Source organism: Pempheris klunzingeri, chromosome 3 (genome assembly GCF_042242105.1).
Source record: "Pempheris klunzingeri isolate RE-2024b chromosome 3, fPemKlu1.hap1, whole genome shotgun sequence".
In the NCBI taxonomy this organism is placed as follows: Eukaryota; Metazoa; Chordata; class Actinopteri; order Acropomatiformes; family Pempheridae; genus Pempheris; species Pempheris klunzingeri.
In genome coordinates, this window is record NC_092014.1 from 16006884 (window position 1) to 16026711 (window position 19828).

Sequence of the window (19828 nt, forward strand, 5' to 3'; positions counted from 1 at the left end):
AGCTTTCGGTACAAACTCCAACATCAGAGGGAGACCTAGATTAAATCTGCAGTGCAGAAGACGAAATCCTCTGCAGCTCGTTCAAGCTCTGTCAGCACAGATTTCATCTCAAAACTGCAAAACAAACTGAGGAGGAGTTGTTTGTATGCAGAATTTCAAATGACTACACGCATGTTGGGATTCTTCAAACCATTGCAAAACAAAGGATGGAAGGATAGCCAAGGATGATCTGCGTACCTCACGAATGAGGTGCCAAGCAATACACATGACATATGCATGTACAAGGAAATTCCCCACATTAGTCTGTCAAAAATTATTTAATTTGAGATTTCACATAACCTCTTAAAGGGCCAAATTTTGTTCACCCAAATTACAATTCAAATTTTCTAACTTAACTCTAGTTTTGAGCTCTGCCTCGCAGATGTGTGGAATTTCATTTGTGGTGTCCACAACTGTGTTACATTTTAAAATTTCAACAGCAACGCACCTTTCTGGACTCAGTGCCCCTTCATATTGGATAATTCACGAAAAGCTGCAGTTTTCATCAGGAAACCTGTAGCAAGCTCTGTAATGAGTAGTTCAAATGAAACCATAGATTAGTGTGTTGGTTTTTATAGTGTCACATTTGGGGGCCAGATTACACGTTAAACCAGTTATTTGTGGACTGTTTGTGTGTGTGTGTGTGTGTGTGTGTGTGTGTGTGTCAGTGTGAATGGTCATGTGTGTTTTATGGACAGAGACACATCCCAGAATCGCCTACGACACGTCCTGAGTTGTCTCTTATCATCTCTGCTGTGCAATGAAAAAGACACACAAGCCCCAGATAATAACAGTGCTCTACTGTCCAGGCAGGAGACAACAACCAAAACATGTGCAGTACACACACACAAACAACATAAACACACACACACACACGCAAAGACAAACACACCACATCATAGCTCTTGGATAACGAAATAAACCATATACTATAATTCTCTAACACGGCAACTAATACGAAACTAATGGTTAGGAACAGATGTGGCTCTTTCAAAAGCTCACTATTGACCATGAATGATGATCAGATCCAGATTTAATCAATCAATCACGGATGGATTTTAAATGTGTTCCCAAGGACTTTGTAACCTTTTAAGGAGACGAATAAATGTCTAAAACTGCTGTCACAAAGTCTTCATGGAAAACTAAGTTTTATGCACAAACACTGTTGGCTGCTGATAAGTTATGCAACAATAAAATAATATCTGAGCCACACACAATATAGGTTTCCTGCCTCATGCTGTTTCAGGCCATTTCAGTCTGCAAGCAGCACTGATAACTCTGTTTAGACTGGCTACTCTGTAGATATGTCAGTCTGATTCATTTAAAAAAATAGTTGTGCTTGTGTTTTGATTTGGTCACAAGGGGGATGAGGGATGGGGGTTAGTTTGAGAGACCATGGAGGATGAAAAAGAGAGTTAGAAGTGAGGTAAGCCAGGACAAGCAGAAATGATGCACGTAGTCTCGACGTGTCTGATACCAGAGTGAAGCTTTTCATAGAAGTTGTAGAGGCAACGAGACAAAGATAAGACGTCAAGTGTGGCTAACAAATTCAAATAATAACCAGAGACTCAGGAGCATGTCCAGCCTGATGCCATACATGGAAATTATTTTGTTCTTCTTGGAAGTTTCATTTTTGTTTTGAAGGAGACCTGTGCATCCTTTAAAAAAAGCAAAAGCACCTCATTTAAAAGTAGAAAACGAGTAAACTTCTCACCGTTTTAAAATATAAATTCCTCCAATAAACTGTCCTATTGAATCTTTAGTTTCCCTGTCTGTCCTTTAGGAGTCTAGGACAGAGAATGTACATGATAGAGCGTGATTTTGGAAGAGTTGGTGCTCTATCAGATCCTGCTTTAGGTGGGACTGAGTGTGGTAGTGTTCTGTATGTATACACCAAGGCACACACTCAGACTTATTTCTTTTCAATTAAATGACCTCTAAATGTAAAAGCAAACAACTGTTACCAGAGACATGACATTTTCTAAAGGCTAATTACTCACGTTGAAAAAAAGTGTTGAAATACAGACAATTTATAGCCACAATGAAAAGTGGTACGTGGATCATGTGGAGTGAAACAGGCCAGTTTTGTCATGGACTTAACACCTCTCAGTCTCCAGAGAGACATTGGACTAAATGTTTCACAGAGACCAGGTCTGGATCATGGGGGGTCAATTACAGTCGCTGCTGCAGCTGTAATTTAATAGCAACACACAGAACTCCATGAGCAGACAGACACACATACACACACGTGCAGGCAAGCAGTCAATCATTTTCATTTGGACGAAAGTGCATGCAGACACATAAATATGGATTTACACGGGCGTGCGTACAGATGCAGATGTTGTAGGTTGATTTACATAACGTTGTGCTTTCTCTCACTCTCACTTTCATACGCACACATAAGCGCACAGACAGAGAGTCTTGGTCCGAGTAAAAGTGATCTTTACGTGCTGTCAACACAGCAGAGAGGACGCTTGGAGCTGCTCTCCTTCCCCAAGGAGCCAATCAATCATTTTGCTGCCATGACAACAGAAGAGTGCCTGCGGTCGGCTCGCAATGTGATGTTCCCAGTCCCAGAATGCAGATGTTTCCCTGGAAACCACTAAGTGATCGAAAGGTTGGCCGTGATTCGGAAAGCACTGAATGCAGCAACCGCAACTGTGTCCAAAGCCTGATACAGCCTATTCCTCCACAGAGCTCCATTGTTGTCAAAAAACTACTAAAAACACAGCAGTGAGCCCCAGTATTACGCTGGGTAACATGTTCCTTTATTGCCATGAACACAGGAGCTGTAGTTGATTTTGACTCAATCCCATGTACACTGTCCTGTTGTGAGTGCACACTAGATCACTCATTGTGTATTAATCCTCTGCTTAAACTTGTCCCCCAGAATGCACTATTCTCTCCTGTATGAGTAACGTTCTTCTGACCAGAGCTCCCAGCTGTTAAAGGAAATTACTGAGTATGTCTTAGAAATGAAAGTAGAGTTGTGACTCATTTCAGTAGGAAAGAATGGGTTTGGGGCTGAGTGCCACAGATGAAAGCATATATAGTCAGAGAGCAACGAGAGATCAACTGATTCATTGTTGGTTTTGCTATTTTCATGGGATTTATTGACAAAGTACAGAATAACACCTGCTTTACCTCTTAGCGTAAACTCAAGTTTAAAGCAATCTGACCACAAAGTCCATTTAGCAGATGTTCTTAACCTTAATGTGTATTAATGCCAATAAAATAGTGCCCAACAAAAGCACATTTTGAAAGTATTTATTTTGTATCCTGTTTCTAAAGATTTGTGTTTTCAGTCGGAACAAATGGATTTGAGGCTGGAAGTATCGTGAGACTAAAACATTGTTTTGTTTTGATCTTTAAATGGGATTTGTTGAAAATAACAAAACTGTAGCTTGTCACTAGCCTTATCCTTTAAATGTGGAGAAATCTGACTAACTTACATACTGTATACTCCTCTGCAAATGGCCGTTTTCTATAAATGTTTGCATGTTAAAATCTGATCCACATTCCACAAACTTTTTTGCCAAATTCGGCAACAAAAAAAAGCATAATTGGAATGGACCTATGACTTCCTTGGCGTCTTTGGATTTGTTGACATGATTCGTTGCACCTCCATGACCTCCCAAGTCTTTGACCTCTCTCTGCAGCCTTTCTTTATCTGGTGTCAAAGGTCAACAGTCAGTGGTCAGCGCTGTCTGTCACAGGCCAGACCGTCGTCTCTCAGCCCACAGACTGAAACCACTAAACCACATCCAGACCTCAAGCTAAAACAAACACTATCATTGCTGGCCATTGTGCAGTTTTTAATGTGGTGGGTGAAAAAGGTCATTAATTACAAACAACTCAGCACAACCTTGAGCCCTGGTGAGACCCCTTGAGTGTTCATACATTTAAATGTGTGACACACATTATAGAGAAAGTGTCCCAGGCTCATAAACATTAAAAGAGTTTGACTCAGAAGCTGTTTTCACTGAAATGACGCCAGCTCCCAGGCTGCTGCCTTTACTCACATTGATGGTAAATTTTCCTTTTGTCTGACTGACGGACAAACATTCCCACACAGGCAAAGCATGACAGGGCATAGGGGCACTTTTTTTTCAGCCTGTTTCTAATTAGTTACTCTCAGAAGTTTGTGTGAGTCATCTGAGAGAAGGGAGTCATGACGCGGCTTGCATAATGCTGTTCATGTGCACAACCACAGGTACGCACATGCACAGGTGCTGTTTCAAGATTCATCAAGATGAACACGATATGATAGCATAAAATGGAACTCAGTTACAGTAGTTCAAACATGTCCTGTTGTCATTTAAGGTCAAACTGAGCAGGATGGTAGCAGTAAATTCTTTCTAAAAACAGGAAATCACAAAATTTGGGTTTGGGTTGTAAATGTTTGACAATGCTGGCGCTTGACTATATCGTTCAAAACAGCTTTAAGGGCAAAGTTTCCCCATGCAGTATTCAAACTCTGAACTCGCTTAAAATCTCCCAGCAGACTGTTCCCATAGGAGGGAAGTAAAACAAATAAAATGAAATGATTCAGCTGCTGTCACTCAGCACAGTGGCCTAATATAGATCATCACAGCTGATGATGTACTTACAGTAAAGACAGACACAACATCAAATAGAGGAACTAAAATGTACATACAGACAGAGAGCAAACATGCGACAGATATTTGCAGTCACACTCACGCTCACTGACATGCTCGGAAAAGCTTCCAAACCCTTTCAAACATCAGGAAAGAGATACATTTAAAGAATAAGGTTGATGTTATTCTATATTTTTCTTACTATAAATACTTCCAATGAAATGCTCAAAACCAACAATGTGTTAGCTCATCCCTTAATGCTTTCTGACTTTCATACCCGGTGTGCAGCACTCAGCCGAGCCCTTTGTTCCTAATGAAGATGCAGAACTAATAGCATGTATTGAATTTATAGTTCCATTTTTAAGAAAGGCGAAGTTATTACTCTAAACTGCTGGGGATGAGGTTTTTTCGCAGAAGTTTCTCAAACTGGAATGAATACGGGATTTTCTGGGGACTATTTTCAGCTGTGGAATAATTTGCATTAAGGGCTCTGATGGGTATTCACAGCAGCAGGGTGGCGTGCAGGCCTATGTCGGTTTAATAAACTACAGTACCCATGTTCTTTGAAATAGAGGAATATGTCATCCAGTGCAATAGTTTAGCTTGCTGATGTATTTTTAATAGTTTTTAATTTGCAATGCACCAACAAAGTGGAAGAGATGAATACGCTATATCAGGCTTCACAATAATCAATTCTGATGTGATTGGCATGGTGGGAAAGGTTTAATGATGATGCTATGATGGGAGTGATTGTACAGCACTCAAGGGACTGCTGGGAAATGTTGTGTTTTCCATGCTTTGTCTGTCCCTGGAAACACAACTGTGCACATACATATGTGTACTCTGGGGAGATTCAGATAGATCGCTGTATCACTGCTACAATGTCCACACATGCCGTTGCTGCTTGGCTCTGGGTGAGCGACGCGTGTTGGAGCAAGACTTTATTAGCTGTGTGTGTGCTGCAAGTGCAAGTCTTTCTTAACAAGTGTCTTGTTTAAGTATTTCAGTGTGAGTGGCTTAAAGAAGTATTAGTGTGTGTGGGGGTGCATGAGTTATTGTACTGCATAGTCATCAGGGAGTGGGGGGAATGTAATTTGCAGGAAAGGCTCGGAGCAACCTCATACCCTTGTTGGCTGTAGCAACCTCCACCCACCACACCTCTGCAAACATGCACACACACACCTGCAGGACCCGAGGACAAGATGACATAGTAAGTGCTGTAAATTCACAGACTCCACTGACACACAGGTAAACTGTCCCTGGATACTAATCCTGTGCAGGTGTGTGTGAGAGAGAGTTCATACATGAAAGCATAATGGTGTTTCATTATGTGGATTTAGAGTATATAAAGTGTAATAATCTATATGCCAGTGGGTTGACTCCCAGCACTCGCAATAAAATATAAAAAAGTAGACATGAAAGTGCCCCATTTACTTTTTATGGCGATGGAAGGAAACTCTGCAGCCAGATCCAGATTGGGGTGGGGGTTGGTAGGGGGTTAGTAGAAATCTTAAAACCCACTTTAAGAGTGGTTTTCCCCCTAAGTACAGATCATCACGAGACATGAGAAGGACAGATAAGAAAAGAAACAAAAGTTGTAGTGCAATCCTGAGGACGAGCTCATCGGTCACACAGTGTATAGAGTATATATAGAGCCACTGAAGGCCATAAATCACATCTCAAATATCAACACAGTGCTCCTCTGTGGGAGTTTTACTACTCTGTAAAGGGATTGTAGCCTAAGTTTAATAGCTCACATTTTTTTAAGATAACATCCATTTTCTGCGAACGGATGTCAAAGACAGAGAGGCACAGAAAGAGAGAGAAAACAGCGCTTCACCTGCCTCCTCTTATCTTTCTTCACACACCAGTGGTCTCAATCATACAAAACAGTTTTCCGCTGCCAGTCTGCATCAGATTTCATATTGAGGTTTGTCTTCCTCTACAGCAGACAGGGCAGAACGTATATTTACTGTTGTGTGATACTGGTGGGTGTGCAGTTTAACACTGACTGGGATGTGGTGGAAATATTCTGCATCTTTTGAGCTATGGGCAGAGCTGCGTCTTTAACCAGAGATCAAACTTTTTTAGCAGGTTTACAGGAGCACCAAATTTAGTTCGCTCATGCAAAGCAAGAAAAAACTGCAAAACCACAATGTAAAAATGATCATACATTATGAGTAAAAGTTGTGGTTTCAGATTAAATTAAATGTTAAGAGTCTAAAATCTTAGAGTTAAATGAAACAATATTGTTATCCATTATAATATTTGAATATCATTAGTGATGCAAGTTAAGATGGAGCTAATTTAACACTGCAAAGTAAGGTAAACTATTTCATGACATTACAGACAATATTCCTTAGTCAAATGGATTAAAATAATGAATTAAATAAATAAAAAAGAATACAAAATATATGAAATGTCAGGAAAATATTGTACTTTTTACGTCACTACCTGACAGCTTTACTTACTGCTTACTTCAGAGTAAGATATTACATTCAAATTACACGTTCAGTTTATTAAATATGATACTTTGTTGGAGATTAAAACGCCCAACACTGTACAAAGCTGTTAGAATTAACTCCTCCTCAGCCAGCTTCAACACTTGCACAGATTGCATGTTGATAAATAAATATTAATTATCCAATAATATATTTATATGTATAGTAACACTAACACTGCTCATTCTAAATAATCAGAGCTGTTAATACTGTCAGGCCTTTTTACTGCCACTCCTCCTGCTCTTTAACTATTTGCTCTCTGCGCAGTGAGTGACGCAGCAGCGCCCTCTGCTGTCAGTCTACTGCGTCACAGCAGAGACGTCACCACGCCAGCGCTCTTCTCCCATTGGACGCTTTCAAACATGTGACCAAAACAGAATCATGGCTGCCTCCGCTGCAGTCCGGTCGAGCATGGGGCTGACTTTGAGACTTTCTCGAGTTATACCGGACTGTAGCACATGTCCCCTCTACAGGTTAAAGGGTTGTGCGAGCAGTGTGGCTAATCTACAGAGGAGGGGTTCCTTTGATAACTTCCGGACGATTAATCGACACTTGCAGACCAGTATAGGTGAGTGATGCAGTTTGCTAACAGCTTTAGCCTCAGTCGGAGGCTGGTTCTTCTTTTGGGACTATTTGTTTACAATAAGTCTGAATAAGTGGTAATACGTCATCTTTTTTAAAACAAACTTTAAGGTGTTAATACAACTGTGATTTGTCGGTGGTCGACGGACTTCAGCTGTTTTTGGTGTCGAGTCCGCTCATTAACAGTTGTGTAACTTCACAAATGCATCACCAGATTGGCTCATGAAACTTTGTGCAACAAGTCAAATATTACTTACATCCGGTACGGACCACCGCCGTCAGCAGGAACACTCACAGTCCTGTTGTGCTTCTTCTTTCCAAAGGACTGTACCACAGTGAGGAGGGGAGCTCTAATGCAGAGGACCCTGAGGATGTGTAAGTTTATCAGGGGCTTTATTGTGAGCTGATACCGTGTTCTCGGTTAGTATCAATCAATGATCACATCATACAGCTGCACTACTACTATAAACAAACATAGAAACTGCAAAGTCCAAGTCAGAGGGGGCTACAGTTTATCTTCATTGGAAGAGAGTTCAAATAGTTGCACAGTCATGCTGAGTGAGCCTCTTTTTTTTTGCATTCTTTCACCAACCTGACTTAATGAAAAGGTGGTAGTTGTCTAAACCAGTGGCGTTGATTAAATTTGTAGTAGCATTCTTATCTTTGGTGCAACATTTGTGGCTGCTGTTGATAAGGAAGCAGAGCAGGTCATCCATTCATTGCAGAGCGTGTGGTTTGATCCACGGCTCCTCCTGTGCACACATGTCCTTCAGCGAGGTCAGTCAGAAGAAATAATTTTAAAGGGCTTTGTCTTACTGAGGGTGAAAAGGGATGTGACAGCACAGTCAATTTAGTATTGACAAAATACTAATAGTAGTTTATGACAACATAAATCTACCCCCAATAATGCCAGACTTTCTGTATTAGACCACAGCTGCCTCCTACGTCTGTCTTTACCTCCTGTTATGGGCATGTTTGGGCCGAAAACCATCTTATTTTGTCCAATGCTTAAAATAACAACATGTGTACCTACATTAATTAGAAAATGTTGACTAGTAGTACTCAGTTTGACAGAAATTCAATGTAGGCAATTGGAGAATGTTTGTGTTGTTTAATGTGGGCTTCCGCAGAAGTTTAAGGTTATGACCCATCCAAAAGGTGGCATTGCGTGAAAACATTTTTGTCATAGAACCAGTGTGTCCAAGTTTGTACATTTAAACACTATGTATATATTTTTTGCATCTGAAGCCTGTTTATGTTCTTTGGGTGGGAATTCTTTATTTTTTAATCAAAAATATTTTTGGTTAATTTGTAAGTACACTGTACTGGTTAATACTGGCCAAATCCAAGCACTTTACTCTAAGAGCAGAATGTGAATGTGTAAATTATTTTACCTGACCTGTTTAGGGTGAATGTGGTGTATATAGATCGATCTGGCCAAAGGATCCCAGTTAAGGCCAAAGTGGGAGATAATGTCTTGAATCTGGCTCAGAGGAATGGGATTGAACTGGAAGGTGAGCAATTACACAGTTAAATCTGTTTCTGAAATATTTAATTGAAGCGTGATTTTAACAGTTCTTTGCTCATTATTTGCATTTCTCTTTCATTTAGGAGCCTGTGAGGCATCGCTGGCCTGCTCAACATGTCAGGTCTACGTGCATGCTGCCTATTTTGACAAACTGCCAGAACCTGTTGAGAGGTAGGTCTGACACAGATGACATCTTCTTTAATAACGACATTTGAATTTCAACAAATGTGCTGACGGATCCCTTGGCACTCTAGGGAGGACGACATGCTGGACATGGCACCCATGCTTCAGGAGAACTCCCGGCTGGGATGCCAGATCATTATCACTCCAGAGCTTGATGGCATGGAGCTCACCTTGCCCAAAGTCACCAGGAACTTCTATGTGGACGGCCATGTTCCCAAACCTCACTGATGATGATTTGGAGAAAAATGGGAAAATGGTGGCACTGTAAGCTCGACACCACGTGTGCTGGTTGAATGAGGAGGCAACCGTGAACACATGCACCGCTGGGATAGTAAAATCTGCAGCGATCCCCAAGACGTCTTGCAGACGGACAAATTCCACAGTTAACCAGTAGCAGGACAGTCCTGTAGAGGACGTTAGGCTGAGCCAGAAACTATGAGAGTCACACTGAAGGTGAAAATAATGGTTACTCCAGAAAACCAAAAAAAAAAAAAAAGACAAAACCTCTGATGTATAACTGACTATTTACGTGGAGTGTCCTCCGGCCAGCATCAAGACACCATTCAGTCTCACAAACTGCTCTTTGTTAAAACACCAGACAATTTAACAGACATTTCATGTCCGTGTTATACATTGCAAGGCAAGTTTTAACCTAGTTCATCTTTGTGTTAAGTGGAACATTCCTTGTTACAGCTCATATACGCACAAGTTTCCCAACATGATGTTTGTAGTCATTTCTACCAGTCCATAATTGTCACCCTAATTCACTTGCCAGATATTGTATGCATAGCATTTTCTCTCATTTCTCTGCACCAAGTTTATTTGTAGGTTTTGTGATGGCTTATCAATAAGTACCCACTGACTATAGTTAGCCCTAAATCCCATAAACCTCAAAAGACACAGAAGAAGGAGCGATATATTATGAAGAAAAGTATTTGAAAGAGGTGCTGGAAGCTTAACAGAGGAAAGATAATCTGAATTCAAACTGTTGAAGCTCACATTTTATCCACTATTAAACATTGTGTTTCAAGTGTGAGATGGAAAATGCATTTTAAAGCACTTCCTCACTGGTGTTGGTGATTAAGGCGCGATTAGTTGATGTGATCCAGGTGTGCTTTAAACCAGAGCAAGATGAAGGTGGCGAGTCTGTTCTGAAGCCGGTGGGCTTCACGTTACTACGGGATGAGTTTACCATATCTACTCTTTACTTGTTAAGTCTACTGTACTTGTCCAACTAACGCACAAATGTAAGTGAATTGTGTATATTATGTCTTACAAATTGCAAATATTTAAAGTTGTGCAATAAAAGCCGTTTTAAAAAGTCATTGGACACTGCTCTCATTACCCAGCAAGCTTAAGCACTCACCATAAGAGGGCAGAGGTGGAAGTTTTCACCCAAACTAAACAATTAGTCAGTTTAATGCATGATTAGCAGGAGGTCATCGTTTGTCAAATCTGCACCTTTACCCAGCAAATGTATAAACAGTGATTTAAGTGCTTTGCAGCAGCTATCAAGTGTAACTGGGACTCTGTGTAAATGTAATCTAGCAAACCAAAAACACCCGCGAAACTCCTCCCGGTCCAAAACACGACCCAGTCACAGGAAACTGCTCCATCGGCCTGAGCTCCCACAGAGTTGGCACACTTCATCTTTTAGGTGGTGATCGATGTGGAGATCTAAGGTGAGCATCAACAGTAAGCTAGTGCACAGGGCGGGCAGATTAACTAGGCTAGCTGGACTGTATATTCTGAATTAGATCTTGATCACATATTGAACTGTTCTGTCCTTTTCAAATGATAAAGACGTGGTTAGCCGCCGAGGCCATGACAGGTCAAAAACAAGGACAAGAATCTGTGAACTTGATGCAAGAGTGTTACAAGGCCAGCTTAAGATCTCCGTTTATAACTCTAGCTCTGGTTGATCTACATAAAACTACAAGCAATATGCTTAGGGTTGCCCATAGGGATGATCCATTAAAGAAAGCACTCCCAAATCGACCATGGCTCGATTTTTTTTGAGAGGACCTAAACATTTAGAACTAGTCGAAGTCGTAGCGCACTGATACAAATAAGAGGGGAAAAAGGCGGAGGAATATACATTTTCAGCGATAATTTCAGTGATTTTCCGCATTGATGGTGTATCAGTATTCTGCGCTCGCGACAGTCGAATTCAGACAACTTTCTAGAACACAAGTGCTACATTTGTGTTCTGAAACACATTTAAACTACATTAAGGGTTCCACGTTTTGTTACATTACTTCCGGTGAGTTAAATTAGTTATATGTTGATAAAAAATACGTCTTCTTTAAATTAGGCTGCTTCTTGTTATATCTGTTTATTAGGAAAATGACAGCCTGACCTCGCTGGGCCGTTAGGTCAGAGGGGAAATGACACGAGATGACTCACGTTAACCCATGTAGGCTGTAATAATGTGGGCCTAATTAAACATTTTAACAAAACTATCCTAAAGCTCACGTTTTCAGTAGTCTATCATCACTGTCAGTGCTGCCCACAGTAACAAACATGTTAAACCCAGCAGCATCCCTAGTTTACTGCTTTCACTGTGGTATTTGAAAGTTTGAAATCCCATTCAGCCTCACCAGAACAATGGCTCCCAACCTTATTAGCTTGCGACCTTTCCACCTCTTGTCTCAGGCTGCAAGTCTTTGAGTTGTGAGCAGTTCAAGTGAACGGTAGTTTTTTCCGTGAGAGTTTTGTTTGAAAAAACACATACTGGCCAGAGGGGGAAAAAAACTAAGCATAGTTTTCGTGGCAAGATTCTGCTTTTATTGTGTCCTACATCTGTGATCAATCTTTCCGTGAACCCCATGTTGGAAACGACTGACCTAAAAGCTGTTTGTTTGTATTCATGATGCAGACAGTGCCTCATCATGAGCACAGGACCAAGGACACAAGCTGCCTTCATCCAGGGAAACCAGGGCACAGTGGAGCATGATGCCCCCCACTCAGCACTCTTCTATCTCTTTCAAGAAGTTTCCAAGCTGGCATCCCCCATCCACAACAGTTTCCTTGACTCAAATTCACCCTCCACGTGGCTAAATGAGACCTCCAGGCAAGCCCCTGTCATAGTTAAAAAAGAGAAAGAGGATGCACATTTGTTTCAGATCTCTGGTAGTTCCTGCGAGCACAGTTTGTCGTGTATGCCGCCTCGTAATGAGACGCAAAAAGTGAATGAGGAAAGTAACAGCAGCAAGGTCACAACTTTGGCTGAGCCTCGTCCTGAACGCAACAGCCCCTGGAAAGTATTGAGTCTGATCAACCTGCAGTGTGAGAGGCTCCTGCATCACAGTGACATAGACGAGTCGGACCCAAGTTCAGTGTCATCTACTACGAAATTAAGCCATTCAGTAGACAAAGCATCAAGTGCAGTGGCAGATGTAACAGATAATGGAGTTGGAGGTGACTGTGTAAGTGCTGAATGCACTTTGAGGCCCTTTGCCAGTCCCGTGGAGGCTGTGAGAGGGGACTGCAGCAGAGGAGCCAGTAGTTATGAACCACAGTGCTCACAGACTGCTGAAAAAACAGACACTGCTAGACCGCAGCTGGTGGAGAAAAATCCTACAGCTTCCTCTCAACACAGAGGCAAAAAGGAGGGTAACCTCTGTGTTCACAGACAACTGGAGTGGAACCAGGAGTGTAAGAAGAACTGTTTATCTTCTGAACAGGATATTTTGAATGAAACCTTCTCTGAAAATGCTTTGTCTCAAACACACATCTCCAATGCATCCCTTGATATCCAGCTGACTTTTAATTCAATTGCAGATGCAACTGTTGCTCTGTCAAAGCCAGCAATAACGCTGGACCACAACGCAAACCTAGCTTGGACTACAGAGCCACCATGTGACACCCAGCTGCTCCCTCCAAACTCCATCCTGCCTTCTTCACAATCAGCATCGTTCTCATTTAGCGCTACAGAGAAGTGTTGCTCACTCTCAAAACAAGATGACAAAATCACAGCACGTAAACCAGACTGTACACATGCTTCCATAGAGGAAAAATCCCCTCCAGTCGCACAACTGAAATTTTCAAGAAATAATGGAGAAACAAACCCTTCACAGTCTGTTGCACCAAAAGCAGAGCCCGGACTAGTGCAAACAGAGGAACACGCTCATCCATCTACCCAACAATGGAGAACCAAGACTCCTAGAAAACAGCCTCATCCCAGCCGGAGTGCTGATATCCAGGACCCAGACTTCCAGGGAGTGACGTTCAGGATGGACACAGAGCTGGATGACAGTAGGAAACAGTGTCGGCTCCTCATTACCTCAAAGTACAGGTATTATTTATTTTTTTCATGAGAAGTTAGAGGATGGCGATGGAAACTTATAGCAAGTTAGATTCACACACACTAATAGTGTATGCTGCTCTTGTAACCATCACAGCAAGGAGCTCTGCAAGAGTGGAAGAAAACCGAGGCTGAGGACACGGACGTCCCAGAAAGCTCTTAAAACTAGCAGCTCGGAAGAGGAGAGTGACTTGATGACCAGTGTTTCCAGTGAGTAACACTTGAATACTGTGCACCATTCAATGACACCAGTGTCAGTTTATTTTAACATTTTTACAGGCTCTCTAGACAGCAATTTAAACTGGTTATCTAATTAATAGAATACATATGACTTGTGTGAAGTCAAGTCAATTTTATTCACATTATAGAGGAGAAAATACCTCGTCTCTGAAAGCTTTAAATGTGCATAACATGACAGTCTTTCCTCAGCTCCTCGATTCAGATAAAAAACAATTCCAACAACCGCAGGAAGAGCAAATAGAGAACATAATATATATTAACTAAATAATTGTAATAATTTCTAAACGTAAATGTTGCCACGCTACATATTTAAAATGGATTTTCAGAAGCACTAGTCTATAGTTAAAATAGTGAATAGAAATAATGGCATGTATGTATTTGCATGAAATGCCCATTGTGTCCACTAGAGGACGCCACCACATCACAACATTTGCCTTGACGGCCTCTCTCAGGACAGGTGGTGCACGTTTGAGTGTTTACGGAAACTGCTGTGTAAATATCCTAAGACATTAATGAGTATCAACTAGTTCCCTTAAGGCCTAGAGACTGAATATATGTTTCAACAGGTGACAATCAGCTGCACAGCCAGTGCTTTGAGTCGCTGTATTTCCAGGACAGCACTATTAAAGTTTCTTTTCATTCATTTCAAATTAATCGCGGTGATTAGCATTAGTCTCCTCACCAACACAAATTAAAAAACAAACCCTCAGAATTTGAATAGTGCATACGTTCTTCTTTGATCAAAAAGAAACATGAAGAAGTTTGTGCCTCCACCACTCAGAGATACAGCCTTGCTCTGTTCTGTCAGTGATTAACGGGGAAATGAAACAAAGATGTTACAAAGAACTTCAACATGCAATATACATAAGGATGAGTAGTTGTATATTTTACAATTGAGAAAATGTTCCCTTTGACCCACTAGCTGTTATTGTTTTTTTTAGTCATAGAAAAAAATGCAGAATACTCCTCCAGGTCATACAGTAGTATTAATATTGTTGCAGAAATGTGATGCACATTCCCAGAAAAGTTTTGGTTGCATTAGAAGTACTTCCTTTATTTAGATAAACTGTTGCTCGAAAGTAACTTTTTAAGTATACTCAGTTTGAAATGACTGTAACAAGTGAAGAGACGTTTCTTTTCTGTTTCACCAGAGGGTAAAGTCTGTGCATCATGCTGCACCAGGAAGACCCCCATGTGGAGGGATGCAGAGGACGGGACTCCGCTGTGTAACGCCTGTGGAATAAGGTAGCTCAGGTTAACACTGCTGGCTGTTCGATATTTCAAAAGCACAATCATTAAACTGTGTGCAAAGACTGATCTGATAGATCACTGTGGGATCCTAAAGCCACGTTTCAATTTAATGGAATTTAGTGTTTTTAGCAGACTACCAGAAATAAGAGGTTTTCCACAGAGGTTGATTTTCCACATCAGTTGTTACAGTGACGTCCATAATGATTTGTCCATAAAGTTAATTATTATGGACAAATTACAATTACAAATCATATCCAGATATAGTTTGGTTTCCAAGCCCATCGTATTTGTCAGAAGGTTATTTTACCCATCAATTGTCACCAACTTAAATTCTACAAATGAGGAACAACTCTATAAAATTGACAACTCCACACTCATGGCCAACCATAAATGCTGAAATGGACCAAAGTTTTAAAGCATAATACTTAAACAGCTCTGCTACTGGCTCATTGTCACCCTTGGTTTTCACAGTTTCCTCTGTTGTATTTGTGAACATGGCAAAGTACTTACAGGGGCCTGCTATTGTGAAGTACAGCTAAATTTCAAAGAATGTAGTCATAAATGTTTTAATACATGTTAAACAAACTGCTTACATTAGAGGATGACTATATGATCTATGTTCTGTCGATGTGTTCATTTCCTTGTGTTTTGTGCTTCATAATCTCAGCCTGCACACACAAACACCGGTTTGTTTGAGAAAAGAGGAATGATGCTATGCTGAATCAGTGCTGCAGTGACCCTGAAGTTGGACTTTTCACATATACATGTTTGTGAGGACTGGATAAAAACAGCATCCATCAGGATACCTGAACATAAAAAATCCTAATCACTGTATATTTTCTCTGTCTTTTGAAGGTATAAGAAGTACAGAGTGCGCTGTGTCAACTGCTGGCATATCCCTCGGAAAGAGGGCAACTCCAACTCATGCTGCCGCAAGTGTGGAAACTTTGTGAGGCTGACCTCAGCTCAGCGGAAACACACCACCTAGGGAACGCACACAGAGCAAAGGTTTTTATGTCCACATGTGACAAAGCTCTACACACACAACCTCGCGCACAACAATTCAAGACTACAGTCTCGGTTCCTGCAGCTCTTCGTCATCGGCACACCACTCCAGATGTGGATGCAAACATGGAGGAGAAGCAGCAGCTTCTTACTTGACTCTTCTTCAGTGTTGTCCCTCAGGCAGCAGCACTAATCCCCTTTGGCTCTATGGTTGCTCTAAAAGTGCTGCAAACATCAGGGAAAAACAAAGCAAAACACTTGAAAAATGAGGGAGCTTTCCTCTGTTTATACAGAAAGAGGGTTATATTGATGGAGCACACACAGTTTGTAGCAGAGCTGAGAATCATTTGCACAAATGAATTGAATAGTGAAGGCCTGCCGTAAGAAGTAGACACATTCAGTGGAAAGTTTGGTCATAATTGTTAACGGTTTTTCATCTAAGTAGCTTCAATGTTGCTTGTGTGTAATGGTGTGCAGGGCCGGATGGCTGCAATAGAAAGTTATTTCTGTACAGGACCAAAAACGGCAACCTGTGCTCAGTGCTGTGTCCACTGTTATTAACTGCAAAACAGTTTACTTCTGCCTGACTGCCTGCTGAGTTCAGTAGATGCACCTTTAGTTGCACACGTTAAATGAAGTTATTTTATTTCAATGTCTTTATCATTTTTCTAACTGTGCTTGTTTTCTGGGGGTTGTTTCTTTTCTCGTTGTTTGTTTGGCATGTTGTTGGTTTAATTGGTGCACTCGTTTCCTTACTTGAACTAATTGTTTTCTATGAGAGGAAAAAATAGATTATTTGTGTGAGCTTGCATGAGTTTTGGTGTATTAAAGTCCGTATGAAACATCCAATTTGTTTCATGGTGCTTTTTAGGTACATAAGGAAGGCCTGCTCTTGATATAAATGCCCTACTAAAATGCAGTGACTATAAAATAGTATAGTTATAGTATAGTTACGAGTACACATATCACAGTAAAATATATATAGAGGTACAGGGAAGAATTGTTCATTAATGAGACTTCCCACAGTTTCCTCAGCCCACCCTGCAGTACAGGCCCATTTGCCAAGTGGGTGGCCTCACACGAATTGATACAGTGCAGCTATTATTTCAAAACGGATTACGTCTTCCTCTTATTTGAAACAGCCAGCCAGAGCGAGAGAGTGAGGGAGTGAGAGAGTTGCCTCCCTCAGTGGTGCCAAACCATCCGGCACTGAGGATCACAGAAGGAAATGAGCGCTGTGTAAGCCAGGAACATAAAGGATAGAAACAAGCTCAGTAAAATGAATGTGCATGCTTCATTTTTACATTAAGTGTATTTAAATCCAAAACAGCCGTACGTGCTGTGGTCATTTCAGCGTCGACTGTAAGACAGAATGAACAGTAACTATGTACAATTACTCACATATTGCACTGGAGTGCAGTTTCGTGGCACTTCATCTGAGTATCGTCATGCTATGTCACTTTACACTTTTCAGGGGCAAACGTCGTTTTCATATAAATCATGAGCAGTTTGTAAAAGACGAATAATTTCTATCTATAGATTAAACTGCTCAGTAGTATTTAAAGTTAAAAGTTGCTGCACACTGGAGCAGCTACACACAATTACTCATAACAATATTACATATTATAGGAAAATTATATAATGTTACATAATGAAAACGTGCATTTTTATTTTGCTTGTGCACTTTTACTTAACTTAGATTTTGAATGCCGGGCTTAGTAAATGCTTCTGTGTTTTTACAGTGTGGTATAATTAAACATAGGTAAGGGATCTGAATACTTCTTTCACCAATGCTAATCAGCGCACAGAGGGAGTATTTTTTAGCCAGTAAAAAGACATTATACTACAATCTTAAATAAATAAATGAACAAAAAGAAAAAGACAAGCACCCCCCCACCTGTGTAAAACAGACATCACAGGTAACACGTGTTGCATAATACTGGTGTATAAAATATTTTTCATTGAATAGAATTATACTAGATGTTTGTAATGAGTGGATCATTATCGTAATCATGTCCTCTGAATAATCAATTAATACTAACAATCATACCTTCATTCAGAGCTCACTGCCTCAGGTCTGCGTGTGCTGTTTAGATGAAGACACACAGTTTGCAGGAGGGGGAGGAGGAGAAAGTTTAGAGTGGGAGGCTGGAAGTCAAAGATGCAGTCAGATGCGCAGCTTGTTTTTTTCTGAATGAAAGGGGACAGGGTGGTCTGTCTGATCTCTCCCACACAGGCGCTGATCTCGCCTGTTGGGGCCGCCGCGCCACCGGACGCTCTGGACCATGACCTTAGACTGCAGACTCATGGACGAGACGGACAGAGACGTGGAGGGACACGCAGCCTGCGGCGATCAGGACGCAGATTCCTCAGTGTTCAGGAAGGCGAACTCCAACTTGGAGCAAAGCGCTTCATCCCTCAGCCCTTCAGAGCGGGAGGAGGGAGACTTTTCAGCCCGGCTACGGGATGGTCCGGGCAGGACAGCCGCCTCGGTGAAGCCCCCGTACTCTTACATCGCTCTCATCACCATGGCCATCCTGCAGAGCCCGAAGAAGAGACTCACCCTCAGCGAAATATGTGATTTTATCAGCCAGCGCTTCGCGTATTATCGGGAGAAGTTCCCCGCGTGGCAAAACTCAATCCGTCACAACTTGTCTCTAAATGACTGCTTCATCAAAATGCCCCGGGAGCCTGGGAACCCTGGGAAGGGCAATTACTGGACCCTGGATCCCATGTCGGCCGATATGTTTGAAAACGGGAGTTTTCTCCGGCGGAGGAAACGCTTCAAGAGGCAGCATTTCTATCTGGAAGCGCTGAAGGACTCCGGGGCGCAGGAGCGCGGCCTGGTGCCCGTGTTTCCTCTCCTCGGAGCGCACAGGATGGCTTCTTGTCTCCAGGGCCCCGATTTGTACCACAACCAGGGCAGAAGAGGTCGTTTAAACTCCCCCACTAGTCCCGGCGCCCCACCTGCGCGCAGCATCATACCTGCGCTCTCCTCTCTCCTCTCCAAGAACTTCCCCTCCTGTGTAACCTTTGAACACTTCGGCTCAGCTGTCCCCTCGCTGCCTCCAAACTCCACGTTCATGCACCCCGTGTCGCTGCACGGAATAATCCCCTGCTACCAGGTTTCTCCGCTGCCCACTTTTCCCACTGGGGTCATGAAAGTTTCGTCTAATTCATTATAACGTGATAACGAACTGGATGCTCTTCCTGTCGGCTTGAGGACAAATCATCATGTACATTATGTAAAAAAAGACTCCAGTTTTTAACGATGGCCTAAGCTTGCAAACAGGCCACTGTATTTTTAGCAGTTGGTTTTCTTGAAGCAAATGTTTTTGAATAAGTGATATTTTACAGTTCTTAAATATGTTTGGAATAAAACGTGATTGAATTTACAGTTAATGAATTAGATGTGATTATTATAGAGAGATATTATGCGTTGATGCAGCCCTTGAACCTACCAAAGCTACAAGCTCTCTACATTTTAATTGACTTTTTTAAAACGAAATTTAACCGTAGACTTCATTGAAAAGCTTGTGCACAACACTGAAAAAAATGAAATCACAAAAATCCAAACAACGTATATAATAACAAC

General features: G+C 41.5%; 2 protein-coding genes across 2 annotated transcripts; both read left to right on the forward strand.

Annotated features, from left to right (window-relative positions):
- Nucleotides 1-7502: 7502 nt before the first annotated feature.
- fdx2 (ferredoxin 2) lies at nt 7503-10756 on the forward strand. The gene is made up of 5 exons (XM_070827843.1): nt 7503-7706; nt 8044-8095; nt 9128-9234; nt 9332-9419; nt 9503-10756. Exons 1-5 carry the CDS (start codon nt 7520-7522, stop codon nt 9657-9659), a joined length of 591 nt encoding a protein of 196 aa, XP_070683944.1. The 5' UTR covers nt 7503-7519; the 3' UTR covers nt 9660-10756.
- A 7762-nt stretch (nt 10757-18518) lies between these two features.
- On the forward strand, nt 18519-19418 carry LOC139199248 (forkhead box protein D2-like). The gene has a single exon (XM_070828293.1). The coding sequence runs from the start codon at nt 18519-18521 to the stop codon at nt 19416-19418; it is 900 nt and encodes a 299-aa protein (XP_070684394.1).
- Nucleotides 19419-19828: the final 410 nt, after the last annotated feature.